This window comes from Rhinichthys klamathensis, unplaced genomic scaffold, assembly GCF_029890125.1.
Source record: "Rhinichthys klamathensis goyatoka isolate OS25496 unplaced genomic scaffold, OSU_Roscu_1.1 h1tg000303l_1, whole genome shotgun sequence".
In the NCBI taxonomy this organism is placed as follows: Eukaryota; Metazoa; Chordata; class Actinopteri; order Cypriniformes; family Leuciscidae; genus Rhinichthys; species Rhinichthys klamathensis.
The window spans coordinates 4395502-4408596 of record NW_026606822.1 but is presented as its reverse complement, the minus strand read 5'-3'; the positions used below and the strand labels follow the sequence as shown (position 1 = coordinate 4408596).

Here is a 13095-nt window from a genome sequence, read left to right as displayed (position 1 = left end):
AAATGTCAAAAAAGGACAAACATTTCTGGAATAACAATCCTTGTGGGAACATTTGCTACTAGGACCACACACACACACACACACGTGCACTCACACACAAAAGACATATATGTATATAATACATTTTAAATTGACTGTACTTAAATTATTGTTGTATTATGCTGACAGCCCTAATCCACACACTCTCAAACACAGCACTGACCAGTGGATCTGAGTCCACAGAGCTGGGTGGCGTCTCCTTATGTGTCCGCTCGTCTCCTGGCTGGCTGGGGCTGCCGGGGCCTGTGCTCGGGGGGGGCAGATGGAAGAGTTTGGCCTGGTCTTGCTGAGCAGACGGCCAGGGTAAAGATCCTCTGACCCACTCCACCGGATCCTCCCACACCGACTTCTGCCCGTGAACCTGCAGACGCACACATTCACACTTATTCTTGATAAAAACAAGTTAGGAAGTGACTGACATTTTGTCATTCAAGTTTAGGATACTTTGACTCACCTTAATGCCATCTTTGGCTCCTTCCTGCAGGTATGGGATGATTGAGTGATTCCAAAGATCAATAAACCACGTGCGGAAATCCTCTACTGTAACTGGACAGGACAGGAAGAAGCAGGGACCTACGGCAACACAGATTGGACACAAATAGGTGGAAATACTCACTTTTATTAGGCACATCAAGCTTGTTATTGAAACAAATGCCACTTTATTCTCATCCAATATGATACCGATATAATACTACAAATTACCAATGAGGAAATCGGAGGTGCTGTGTTTTTCCAGGAAGGTGTGAAGGTGGTACCAGAGTCTGGGCACCCAGTCCAGAACCCGCAGAAGATCTTCATTATTTATGCTCTTGGGATCCTCGGCCTCCATTAGTTTTCTGTGCAAGTAACGCACCAGGAACCCGTTTGCCGGCTCGACGTTATTGGAAAACATCACCATCCTGTATAGAGGAAATATATAACAAGTTAAAGCATTTCGGGTCAGTAAGATGTTTTATTCTGCAAGGACACATTAAATTGATCAAAGTGACAGTGAAGATGTTTCCACAAAAATATGAAGCAGCAAATCAGCATATTAGAATAATTTCCGAAGGATCATGTGACACTGAAGACTGGAGTAATGATGCTGAAAATTCAGCTTTGATCACAGGAATAAATTACATTTAAAAAAATATATTCACATAAAAAATGGCTATTTTAAGTTGAAATAATATTTCACAATATTACTGTTTATATTTTTAATAAAATAAATTCAGTAAAATTTCTTTCAAAAACATTTGAAAAATCTTACCGACCTCAAACTGTTGAACTATAGTGTAGGTCAAATAAAGTAAATCACACATGCGTCAATTTGAGTGGACCTCAAGTAAATATTCCACAAATAAACTTTATGTATACCCCATTTGATAACATTAAACCCAATTATATTATAAATGTGTGTGTAAAAACATGAAAGAGATGAATGAACAGTCTGCCAGTCACTGTGGAAAAATAAATCATGACCGGATGATAAGTGTCTTGTATAAGAATAAGAATGACCAGCTTATAAAGGCTACTCACCAAATGAATGAATAAATGAGCATGAAACATTTATTTGAAGTGAAATTAGAGAAAAAGGACTGAGGAGTGATACAAGAAACATAAAACTAGCACATCTATGGCTAGAATTGTGGTTTGTGATTAATTGTTGAAAAAGAGAGTCAGGGCAACCCATGTCGGTATAATAAAACACACATATTGGTAACACATGGCAAGCACATGTTAGTGTCACCCAAAGTGACAATCAAAACAAAAGCACATGATCTTCAAGAGGACGGAGCAACACGTCACAGCTGTTCCTCACTGAGGCTCAATAAGAAGTAATCTTTGTAGTAGTAAAGTGCATGTTAGTACCAACCTGAAGCTGAGGTGTAGACCATGGTTAGGGGTCATCTTCACTGGCTGATTGGTTGTCCCAATTATATATGGACTGAAAAAGAGACAAAACAGCTCTTAACACCATTGAAATGACTGGGAACCCCACTCGTCATTTGAGTGTAGAGTTTACACTCACCATTTGTGATATTTACAGGTTAAAGCACCATTAACAAGTTCACTAAGGGATGTTGGATCATGCACATCATCCAAGAGGACAACCAATGGGATCTCGGCTGTGCTGCTCTCTCGATCAATCTGATTGGCCAGATTGGACAGATAGAGCTGAAGGTCCTTTTGGGATAAGGGACAAAACGCAATAAGAGATTATGTCAAGTCACATTTATTTACATAGCGCTTTATACAATGCAGATTGTTTCAATGACACTTCACAGTGATAAACAAGACAACAACATTGTTAATGTTTAAATTGATAAATTATGAAACATTTCAGCTGGAGAATACAGAAGACAATATTGTCCTTATTCAGCTGAATTCATTTCGGTGTTATTTCAGTTCAATAACAGTGCAAAGTTAATCAATTAAGAAACAAATTCAATTTCAGCTGTAAAGCAGCTCTAGAGAATAGTGTCATTAGTTCAATAGTGTAATTATTCAGCTCTATTTAGTCCAGTGTTAATTCAATTCAGTGTCAATGTTGCAAAGTTCATCAATTATAAAATGAGTTTAAATTCATAAATCAGGCCTACAGAAGACAATTCAGCTTTTATTCTCATTCGATAGGGTTAGTGTAGTCGAATCAATAATATTACCGAATATAAAGGGCCAGATTTGCTAAACAGGGCAAATTAGCGTGAGCGCAATCCCATAAAAGCGCCGATGGGAGTGGAAAGTTCAGCGCGTGATCTACTGACGACGAGCAAATTAAAGAACACAGACCCAGCCGGATCAGGTTTAAGACGTGCTTTTTTGGGCGGTAAATAATGGCGCAAATACCAGTAAATTGACAATCGCAATCCTTAGTAAATCATCCTGTGTGATTAATTTAAATACTTGCCCTGTCCACGGCTGTTCAGCGCTAATTTTTCACTGAGTGTCTTTAGTAAATCCTGACAAAAGAGGGTTTGCGCTTGCGCAAGCTGTTAGTAAATCTGGCCCTAATTGTCTTAAGCATGATGACCAAAAATAGCATTTATAAATTCAATTCAATTCACATTTATTTGTAAAGAGCTTTTCACAATTCACATAATTTCAAATCAGTTTTACAGAAAATGTCCACATTACAATTTAGAGTAATCTGTTATCAGCGGAAACTGTCTAAGTTATGAATATGAAAGGGTTAGTTCACCCAAAAATGAAAATGATGTCATTAATGACTCCCCCTCATGACGTCCCAAGCCCGTAAGACCTCCGTTCATCTTAGGAACACAGTTTAAGATATTTTAGATTTAGTCCGAGAGCTTTCTGTCCCTCCATTGAAAATGTATGTACGGTATACTGTCCTTGTCCAGAAAGGAAATAAAGACATCATCGAAGTAGTCCATGTGACATCAGTGGGTTAGTTAGAATGTTTTGAAGCATCGAAAATACATTTTGGTCCAAAAATAACAAAAACTAGGACTTTATTCAGCATTGTATTGTCTTCCGGTTCTGTTGTGGATCCGCGTTCAGTGCCGCTAATGACGTGTGTCTGGTGTGTGTGTGTGTGTGTGTGTGTATTCCGGTTCTGTTGTGGATCCGCGTTCAGTGCCGCCGCTGACGTAAGACGCTGCTGACGTGTGTCTGGTGTGTGTGTGTGTGTGTGTGTGTATTCTGGTTCTGTTGTGGATCCGCGTTCAGTGCCGCTGCTGACGTAAGACGCTGCTGACGTGTGTCTGGTGTGTGTGTGTGTGTGTGTGTGTGTGTGTGTGTGTGTATTCTGGTTCTGTTGTGGATCCGCGTTCAGTGCCGCTGCTGACGTAAGACGCTGCTGACGTGTGTGTGTGTGTGCCCGAGCTTCGTTTACAGTCTGAGGGAGACGCACGCTGGAAACAAAACAATCTTCGCAAACATGTCTAAGGATTTCCACACAGAGGAAGACTTGCATTTTTTTGCCCAGCCATATTTATTTGAACCCGAACACACACACACCAGACACACGTCAGCAGCGTCTTACGTCAGCGGCGGCACTGAACGCGGATCCACAACAGAACCGGAAGACAATACAATGCTGAAAAAAGTCCTAGTTTTTGTTATTTTTGGACCAGAATGTATTTTCGATGCTTCAAAACACTCTAACTAACCCACTGATGTCACATGGACTACTTTGATGATGTCTTTATTTCCTTTCTGGACAAGGACAGTATACCGCACATACATTTACAATGGAGGGACAGAAAGCTCTCGGGCTAAATCTAAAATATCTTAAACTGTGTCCCGAAGATGAACGGAGGTCTTACGGGCTTGGGACGTCATGAGGGTGAGTTATTAATGACAGAATTTTCATTTTTGGGTGAACTAACCCTTGAATATCATCATGTATATATGTTGTGGCTCTGCCTTTGATGTAGCCAGCGTACTTTGCAGGACTGGCGGTGCATGTTGAAGGTGGCAGCGATGGCAGGCGTGAGCTCTCGAGCGCTGCGCTCCACCAGGTACTCAGCGAGGCGATAGGTGAGGTAGGTCTTCCCTGTGCCGCTGGGACCCGATAAGATCAACCGCCGGTGCTTGAGCAACAGGCTGATGTAATGCTGCATCATGGGCTTAGGGATGAGCGTCTCGAACACCAGAACGTCCACACACTTCTCCTTCAGTCCTGCATTCAGGGACAACAGTCCGTGACATGAAATATTAAGGACAGTACAATATAAATACAGGTTTTACATTACATTTACAATTAGTCTTATAGCAGATGCTTTTATTTAAAGGGACAAATGAGGAATATTAACAAGCAATATGTCATACAAAAAATATTTGCAATGCCAAGTTTCAAAAGTAAGCTCGTTATAAGCGTTTTATTTCATATGTAAAAGGGGTCCCATACTTCCATAATACTTTTTTTTCCTACTATGGAAGTCAATGGGGTCCATCAAGTGTCTGGTTACTGACATTTTTCTAAATATGTGCTTTTGTGTTCAAGAGAAGAAAGAAACTCATACGGTTTTGGAACAACCTGAGGGTGAATAAATGACAAAATGTTAATTTTTGGGTGAACTATCCCTTTAATCTTGTCCATTAATTTGTTATACATGCTCTAATGCTTCTTATTAAATAATATAGTATATGAAGTAGAGTGAAATCGCACCCAGAAATGAGGGAATACACGTTTTCTACCCGAGAGAACAGTCAAATTGCTTTATTTTCATTTGTCTGGGTGGGCTATAGCATCACACGGCCTCAATAAACAACATAAAGTTGCAGCCAGTGCTTAAAATAACACCTAGACCAAGCCCTGAGGAGTCTGGGTAACGACCCCGATACCCAGGGTCATATATCAGACCGGAGGGCTCAGGAATGATGGGATTGGGGGAGGGCGGTAGTGCTCTGGGTGGGCCATGGACCAATCACACGTCCTGCTGGCTGCTGTTAGTGTGAAACATTAGCAGTATATTGCTCTTCTCTGGTGATGTGAGCTATGAAAAAAACCTCATCAGCCACAGCTGAGACAGATACAAGCATCATTTACACTGCAGTGTTGCCTGTGGGTATTTGCATTCTTTGTTGATGGTTATTGAAGATGGAAATCTGAAAATAATGGCTTGAAGCTCAAATGGAAAAATACTGAAAGATAGTGTCAGAGAAAAGACACTAATAATTTGAAACTCCATGCGAGCAGTAAGCAATTGTAAGCATATAGTTTGGAAAAATGTTTATACTGTTTAGGAAAAAAATGTATGTAAAAAATAAATAAATGTCTCTCTCTCTCTCTCTCTCTCTATATATATATATATATATACACTCACCTAAAGGATTATTAGGAACACCATACTAATACTGTGTTTGACCCCCTTTCACCTTCAGAACTGCCTTAATTCTACGTGGCATTGATTCAACAAGGTGCTGAAAGCATTCTTTAGAAATGTTGGCCCATATTGATAGGATAGCATCTTGCAGTTGATGGAGATTTGTGGGATGCACATCCAGGGCACGAAGCTCCCGTTCCACCACATCCCAAAGATGCTCTATTGGGTTGAGATCTGGTGACTGTGGGGGCCATTTTAGTACAGTGAACTCATTGTCATGTTCAAGAAACCAATTTGAAATGATTCGAGCTTTGTGACATGGTGCATTATCCTGCTGGAAGTAGCCATCAGAGGATGGGTACATGGTGGCCATAAAGGGATTGACATGGTCAGAAACAATGCTCAGGTAGGCCGTGGCATTTAAACGATGCCCAATTGGCACTAAGGGGCCTAAAGTGTGCCAAGAAAACATCCCCCACACCATTACACCACCACCACCAGCCTGCACAGTGGTAACAAGGCATGATGGATCCATGTTCTCATTCTGTTTACGCCAAATTCTGACTCTACCATCTGAATGTCTCAACAGAAATCGAGACTCATCAGACCAGGCAACATTTTTCCAGTCTTCAACTGTCCAATTTTGGTGAGCTCTTGCAAATTGTAGCCTCTTTTTCCTATTTGTAGTGGAGATGAGTGGTACCCGGTGGGGTCTTCTGCTGTTGTAGCCCATCCGCCTCAAGGTTGTGCGTATTGTGGCTTCACAAATGCTTTGCTGCATACCTCGGTTGTAACGAGTGGTTATTTCAGTCAAAGTTGCTCTTCTATCAGCTTGAATCAGTCAGCCCATTCTCCTCTGACCTCTAGCATCAACAAGGCATTTTCGCCCACAGGACTGCCGCATACTGGAGGTTTTTCCCTTTTCACACCATTCTTTGTAAACCCTAGAAATGGTTGTGTGTGAAAATCCCAGTAACTGAGCAGATTGTGAAATACTCAGACCGGCCCGTCTGGCACCAACAACCATGCCACGCTCAAAATTGCTTAAATCACCTTTCTTTCTCATTCTGACATTCAGTTTGGAGTTCAGGAGATTGTCTTGACCAGGACCACACCCCTAAATGCATTGAAGCAACTGCCATGTGATTGGTTGATTAGGTAATTGCATTAATGAGAAATTGAACAGGTGTTCCTAATAATCCTTTAGGTGAGTGTATATATATATATATATATATATATATGTATACTATTTGGGGGAAAAATCTATGTAAAACATAAATAAATAAATGTATATATATATATATATATACACTCACCGGCCACTTTATTAGGTACCCCATGCTAGTAACGGGTTGGACCCCCTTTTGCCTTCAGAACTGCCTCAATTCTTCGTGGCATAGATTCAACAAGGTGCTGGAAGCATTCCTCAGGGAGTTTGGTCCATATTGACATGATGGCATCACACAGTTGCCGCAGATTTGTCGGCTGCACATCCATGATGCGAATCTCCCGTTCCACCACATCCCAAAGATGCTCTATTGGGTTGAGATCTGGTGACTGTGGAGGCCATTTTAGTACAGTGAACTCATTGTCATGTTCAAGAAACCAATTTGAAATGATTAGAGCTTTGTGACATGGTGGAAGTAGCCATCAGAGGATGGGTACATGGTGGCCATAAAGGGATGGACATGGTCAGAAACAATGCTCAGGTAGGCCGTGGCATTTAAACGATGCCCAATTGGCACTAAGGGGCCTAAAGTGTGCCAGGAAAACATCCCCCACACCATTACACCACCACCACCAGCCTGCACAGTGGTAACAAGGCATGATGGTTCCATGTTCTCATTCTGTTTACGCCAAATTCTGACTCTAACATCTGAATGTCTCAACAGAAATCGAGACTCATCAGACCAGGCAACATTTTTCCAGTCTTCAACTGTTCAATTTTGGTGAGCTCTTGCAAATTGTAGCCTCTTTTTCCTATTTGTAGTGGAGATGAGTGGTACCCGGTGGAGTCTTCTGCTGTTGTAGCCCATCCGCCTCAAGGTTGTGCGTGTTGTGGCTTCACAAATGCTTTGCTGCATACCTCGGTTGTAACGAGTGGTTATTTCAGTCACTGTTGCCCTTCTATCAGCTCGAACCAGTCTGGCCATTCTCCTCTGACCTCTGGCATCAACAAGGCATTTCCGCCCACAGGACTGCCGCTCACTGGATGTTTTTTCTTTTTCGGACCATTCTCTGTAAACCCTAGAGATGGTTGTGCGTGAAAATCCCAGTAGATTAGCAGTTTCTGAAATACTCAGACCAGCCCTTCTGGCACCAACAATCATGCCACGTTCAAAGTCACTCAAATCAACTTTCTTCCCCATACTGATGCTCGGTTTGAACTGCAGGAGATTGTCTTGACCATGTCTACATGCCTAAATGCACTGAGTTGCCGCCATGTGATTGGCTGCTTAGAAATTAAGTGTTAACGAGCAGTTGGACAGGTGTACCTAATAAAGTGGCCGGTGAGTGTATAGTCCCCAATTAAGAATATATTTCATGTAAATTATTATAAAATGATTATGATTATTATAATTATTACACACACACACACACAATATATATATATATATATATATATATATATATATATATTTGTGCTGTCAAAAAGTTTGTAAATATATATGTGTGTATATGTATGCAATAACATTTCAGTTCATCAAACATTCATGTGCCTTTATACCTGCAGTACAAGACCAGTATTAGACTTAACATGTACGTTTGATTGTTCCCCACACTGACCTTTCAGGGCGACACTGATGCAGGAGGAGCCTGTGGTGTAGAGGCGCACTGGAGGAGTCTCGGGTGGATGAGCTCCCAGAACCCTCTTCAGATGACTGAGGCTGTAGCTGTAGATGGAGTCCTGAGAGAGGCCGAGGCTGGAGCTCGGGTCCACCACCGATAAATACTCCTGCAGAGAGAGACACAGCGAGAGGAGAAGCATGTGCATGTTTTATTTCATGTCTACATGGATGTGTTTTGTCCCTCAGAAGACTGTAGGTGGCACTCACTTTAAAAGCCTGGATAACTGCAGAGTCTAGAGCAAACCAGTCCGTCCGCCCGCTGATTTTAACCGCGCCAATGAAAAACTCCAGCTGTTTCACCTCCTATGAATGAGGTTTTAAAAAGTTAGAGCAGGGCACAAGGTTGTTTATGGTCAGTGAAACAACACATTTATTTAAATTTTTACATTAAATATTTATTTTTCATTTTTTAATATTAAAGCTCCAGTCCGTAACTTTTTTAAGTTAAAAATAATCCAAAATAATTATATTAAAAAAAACTTATTCTGCTAGTGGTCAAAACTATCTGCTTGCCATAGCTAGATTCAAAACGGTTAGCTTGTAATAATGATTTTAATTCCAGTGGTACTGGTGGGTTTCCGCGGGAAATTCGAGCATGTCTTTGCGTCATTACGTCACACCCGTACACATAAAGAAGGAGTTTCGGCTAGCCGGCTATACTGCGCGCGACGAGATGTTTAGATGTATAGGCTTTTCTCGCAGCACTTTACATAATTAAACTTATGGCATCCAGAAAGATCCAAACAACAATCATCAGTGTCAACTGGAGATTCAGCAGTTATAAAACCCAAAAGACTTCGTACTTCGGATTTAAGGTGGCTGGAGAAAGAGAAAGAAACCGTCTCATGCGAACACAAGGATTTAAACATCGGCGGGGCTTTTAAAAAGTGCGTGAACTCCGTGTTTTGAAGGGGTTCAAAACGGAAGAAGAGACGGCTTTTTTCTGCTGAACAAGTAAGACATTTCAATAGTTCAATCGTGTAACAGTACGTTTTCTTAATTCACACAGTTATGGAGTTTCCTTTGTTGTGCCTTTCTCGTTTTGCTATTATGGAGAATATGAAATCTGAACTACACAGGTAACCATAAAACACATTAAATTTAACATTAGTCACGCAATGCTGATGTTGTTAACATGAACAATTTGAGAACAAAGTAGGCTATAATTTGCACGGTTGCTGTAAATCGCGTTGATTAAATCTAACGATCGCTTGTCATGTCGAATGCTTTTTCCCCCTTAGGTGGTCAGAACAAAAATGGATGTTACTTACTTGTTCAGAAGACATTTTCTTATGAAAATTCTTATGTTGGTCAAACTTTCAAAAAGTGAATCTGTGATTCTGTATGACAGTAGGCTATCCACACAGCGCGGTGACTGACAGCAGCACTCGCCTCAAAGCACTGTGTTCATCCGCGCTGTTTCATGCCGATTTACAACCCACGTAAAGATGATAATTCCGCGAATCACTGCAGTTACAGATTTCGAACAGAGAGATGGCGACAAAGAGGAAAAGCTACGGACTGCAGCTTTAAAGAAATAAATATATATTTTATTTATAAAATGTTATAACTTTCGTTACAGCTAAAAGTGATTTATTAACTGAAATAAAATAAAATATAAATGTTAGAATAAAAACTTAAGCTAGAAATGTTGCTTTGGAAACTAACTGAACTAAAATACGCTGAAGTACCTAAACTAAAACACGTAAAAAATAAATAATTAAAAAATAGGAATACTATAAAAAAAAATAAAAAAATAAAAAAAAGAAAAAAAGCACATAACAAATTGACTAAAACTCAAATTAAAATGGAAACCAAAAATAAAAGCTTCAAAATATTAATAAATACTAAAATAGTATCAAAATAGTACAATGGCATATATAACAATGATTTTCAGTACATTACTATATGTGGCTCGTCCAATCAGAATTTGAATCTGAACTACCCCCTTTATAATGTACAGTATATGAGCAGCTGATTCATCAGTATGAAGATGCTTGTGTAAAGCACTCACGTCTTTGAATAGATGCTGGTTGGGTATGCGAATCAACACTCTGACGAGACTTTCGTCCTTCTGCAAAGTCGTGGTGGGGCTTTGAAAGACATCTATGAGATGAATAGAAATTAAAGTGAGAGTACAGAATTTAAGGCCGAATGGAGGTGAAAAATCCACATTTTGTGCACGAAATGTGTGTGTAAGAATGTGTCACCTGGGTAAGGCTCATTCTGTCCTGAAGTTTTGCTGAAAGATGATACAGATTGTCGTGGTGATGAGACGCCCAATGAACCGAGCCCTGAGGACTGGGAGGCGGAGCTTGGGGGTCTGGAGGAGGGCCCACCCGTCTTCAGCTGGTCGTTCTCCGCCTTCAGGTTTTCTACCGTAACCTGACAATGCATTTATTGAGGGATTTAAAATCCGCATTAAACGGAAGTTGCAGTCATTTTTTCTTCCCTACTGTGACAGAATGAAACAGCTTTTTGAACAAGGAAAATTTTTTTGTTTATCGGGAATTGATTGGATTTTTGGATCGTTTCCCTCATTTGATATCTCATGTGAGTGACAGGTTGTATATATGAGATGTGATGATGATGTAAGAATGTTTGACTGTTTTTCTTAGCCTATCCAGTTGAACCCACTTGATGCGATGCTGCTGCACTGTTCATTCAAAACATTGCAGAAATAGAGAAGCTCAATGCAGAGATCTTGGTTACGTCAAAGCCCTAACCAAACCGTTCACACAGAATGTGTTTTCTGTGCTGTTTTTTTCCATTGTTTTCTATGCAAACAGGCGCTAGACGGACATCCTTGACCATTACACTAAAGCCGCATGTTTAGAAAGTTATGTAAAGTTAAAAGAAGTTTAAAAAAACCACAGCATCTGATGTTTTTAAAAGCAAAAATGTTCTCTATGTGATCGGTGCTTCATCTCTTTGTATTAATCTATGCATAAAAACAAGATGCTGTTTAGTTCATAGCTGTTTATGCAATTTACGAAATTATATTTGATTTATAAACTTTAAGTTTAAACGTTATGCAGTTTTTTTGTACAGACAGTCATGTTATTTCATTGCTTTGAATGAACAATTGAATGCAGTGCATTAATATTTTGCTCATTGCGCCCTCATGTGGCCTCATGATACAAGCCAAAATCTTTTCCCCAAACTGAAATTATGCTCCTTTTTCTACATTTGAGCCCCTAAGAAACTCTGTTCGGGACTCTGTATCGGCAGATACTCAGTATTCAATGACTCGGATTGGATCAGGGTCCCAAAAAGCTTGATTGGGACATCCCCAGTTCTCTCCCTCACACACACGCACACACACACACACACACCTGCATGTTGGTCATGGCCTCCTGAAGCTGCTCCAGCTGATGTGCGGAGCTTAGAGCCTCCAAACGGATGTCCGTCAGCTTGCGCTCTTTCTCCCATAGTTCAGTGCGTAACACTGACACCACTTTCTCTTCATGCTCAGTCTCCTCAGGCCCTTCGCACGATCTGCCGGAAACACCAGTAAAGCTTACATAACATAATGTATAATTCAAATCATCTCTTAAGACATGGTGTTTATAATGTGGCAATCATTGCATGTCCTACCCTAATGTTGAAGTTGAGGCCTTTGCGGGGACATTATCCACATTATGGTGTATTTTGGGTGAAGATGGGGCGGATGTGACCGGGGTTGCGATCTCCTCTATATCTGCGTATGGAGCTTTGGAGCCCTTTTTACTGAAGGCCTTGTTGAAGGAGCTCCGCAACTACATGTAGAGGAGAAATCAAAGTTTAACAAAAGCCTAAGTCTTTAAAAACAAATATAAAGTGTTAGCGTTGGTTTGGATTCATGACAGGCATGTCTATGATTTGAAGTGTTTGTGATGGCGTATGCATTAAGAATCTTTATAATTAATTTTTGCTCTTTGTTTTCAAGCAAAGCATTCAACTAGCATTAGTAGTACATATCGAACTGAATGTATGAATGTCTATTTCTCAGCAGTGTTGTTGTTAACTACACTTAAAGGAATTATGAATTAAATAGTATATACATTATATGGTGTTTACCCTGCAAAAGTTCACATTTGAAGTGATGCTTGTCTCAGACATTAGTTATGACAGTGTTATTCACAAAGCACATATCAACCAGTTGAAGAAAGCATGAAATGATGGAGAGTAGCAGGACACTTGGATCATCATGTGCTAAGTATTTCAGTCAATATGTCTAATAATTGTATATGTAATATGGCAGATTCTAAACCTGAAAGCATCATTTTCAGAATTATTGACAGAGTTTATGTCCGTATAATACATAAACGATGAAGATATTGATTGTTTCTTTAGATGCTGATGTGTTTGTGATGGGGTGGGCTGGGTAAATTACTCACCTCGTAGACCTTTAAAATAGGGAGCAGGGAAGCATAGGAAAGAGATCTCAGTCA

At 40.3% G+C, this 13095-nt stretch overlaps 1 protein-coding gene across 6 annotated transcripts in view; it reads right to left on the bottom strand.

The window, feature by feature from the left end:
• nav1b (neuron navigator 1b) overlaps positions 1–13095 on the bottom strand; it is an 87497-nt gene that overhangs the window by 1155 nt on the left and 73247 nt on the right. For all 6 annotated transcript variants that reach the window (XM_056270405.1, XM_056270406.1, XM_056270408.1 and 3 more), the window contains 12 exons: positions 12260–12420; positions 11998–12160; positions 10873–11047; positions 10677–10768; positions 8870–8965; positions 8601–8769; positions 4431–4666; positions 2051–2205; positions 1895–1966; positions 742–938; positions 494–612; positions 203–400 (listed from right to left, as the gene is read on the bottom strand). In XM_056270405.1, coding sequence (XP_056126380.1) covers positions 203–400; positions 494–612; positions 742–938; positions 1895–1966; positions 2051–2205; positions 4431–4666; positions 8601–8769; positions 8870–8965; positions 10677–10768; positions 10873–11047; positions 11998–12160; positions 12260–12420 — 1833 coding nt within the window. The remainder of the gene's footprint in view (positions 1–202; positions 401–493; positions 613–741; positions 939–1894; positions 1967–2050; positions 2206–4430; positions 4667–8600; positions 8770–8869; positions 8966–10676; positions 10769–10872; positions 11048–11997; positions 12161–12259; positions 12421–13095) is intronic.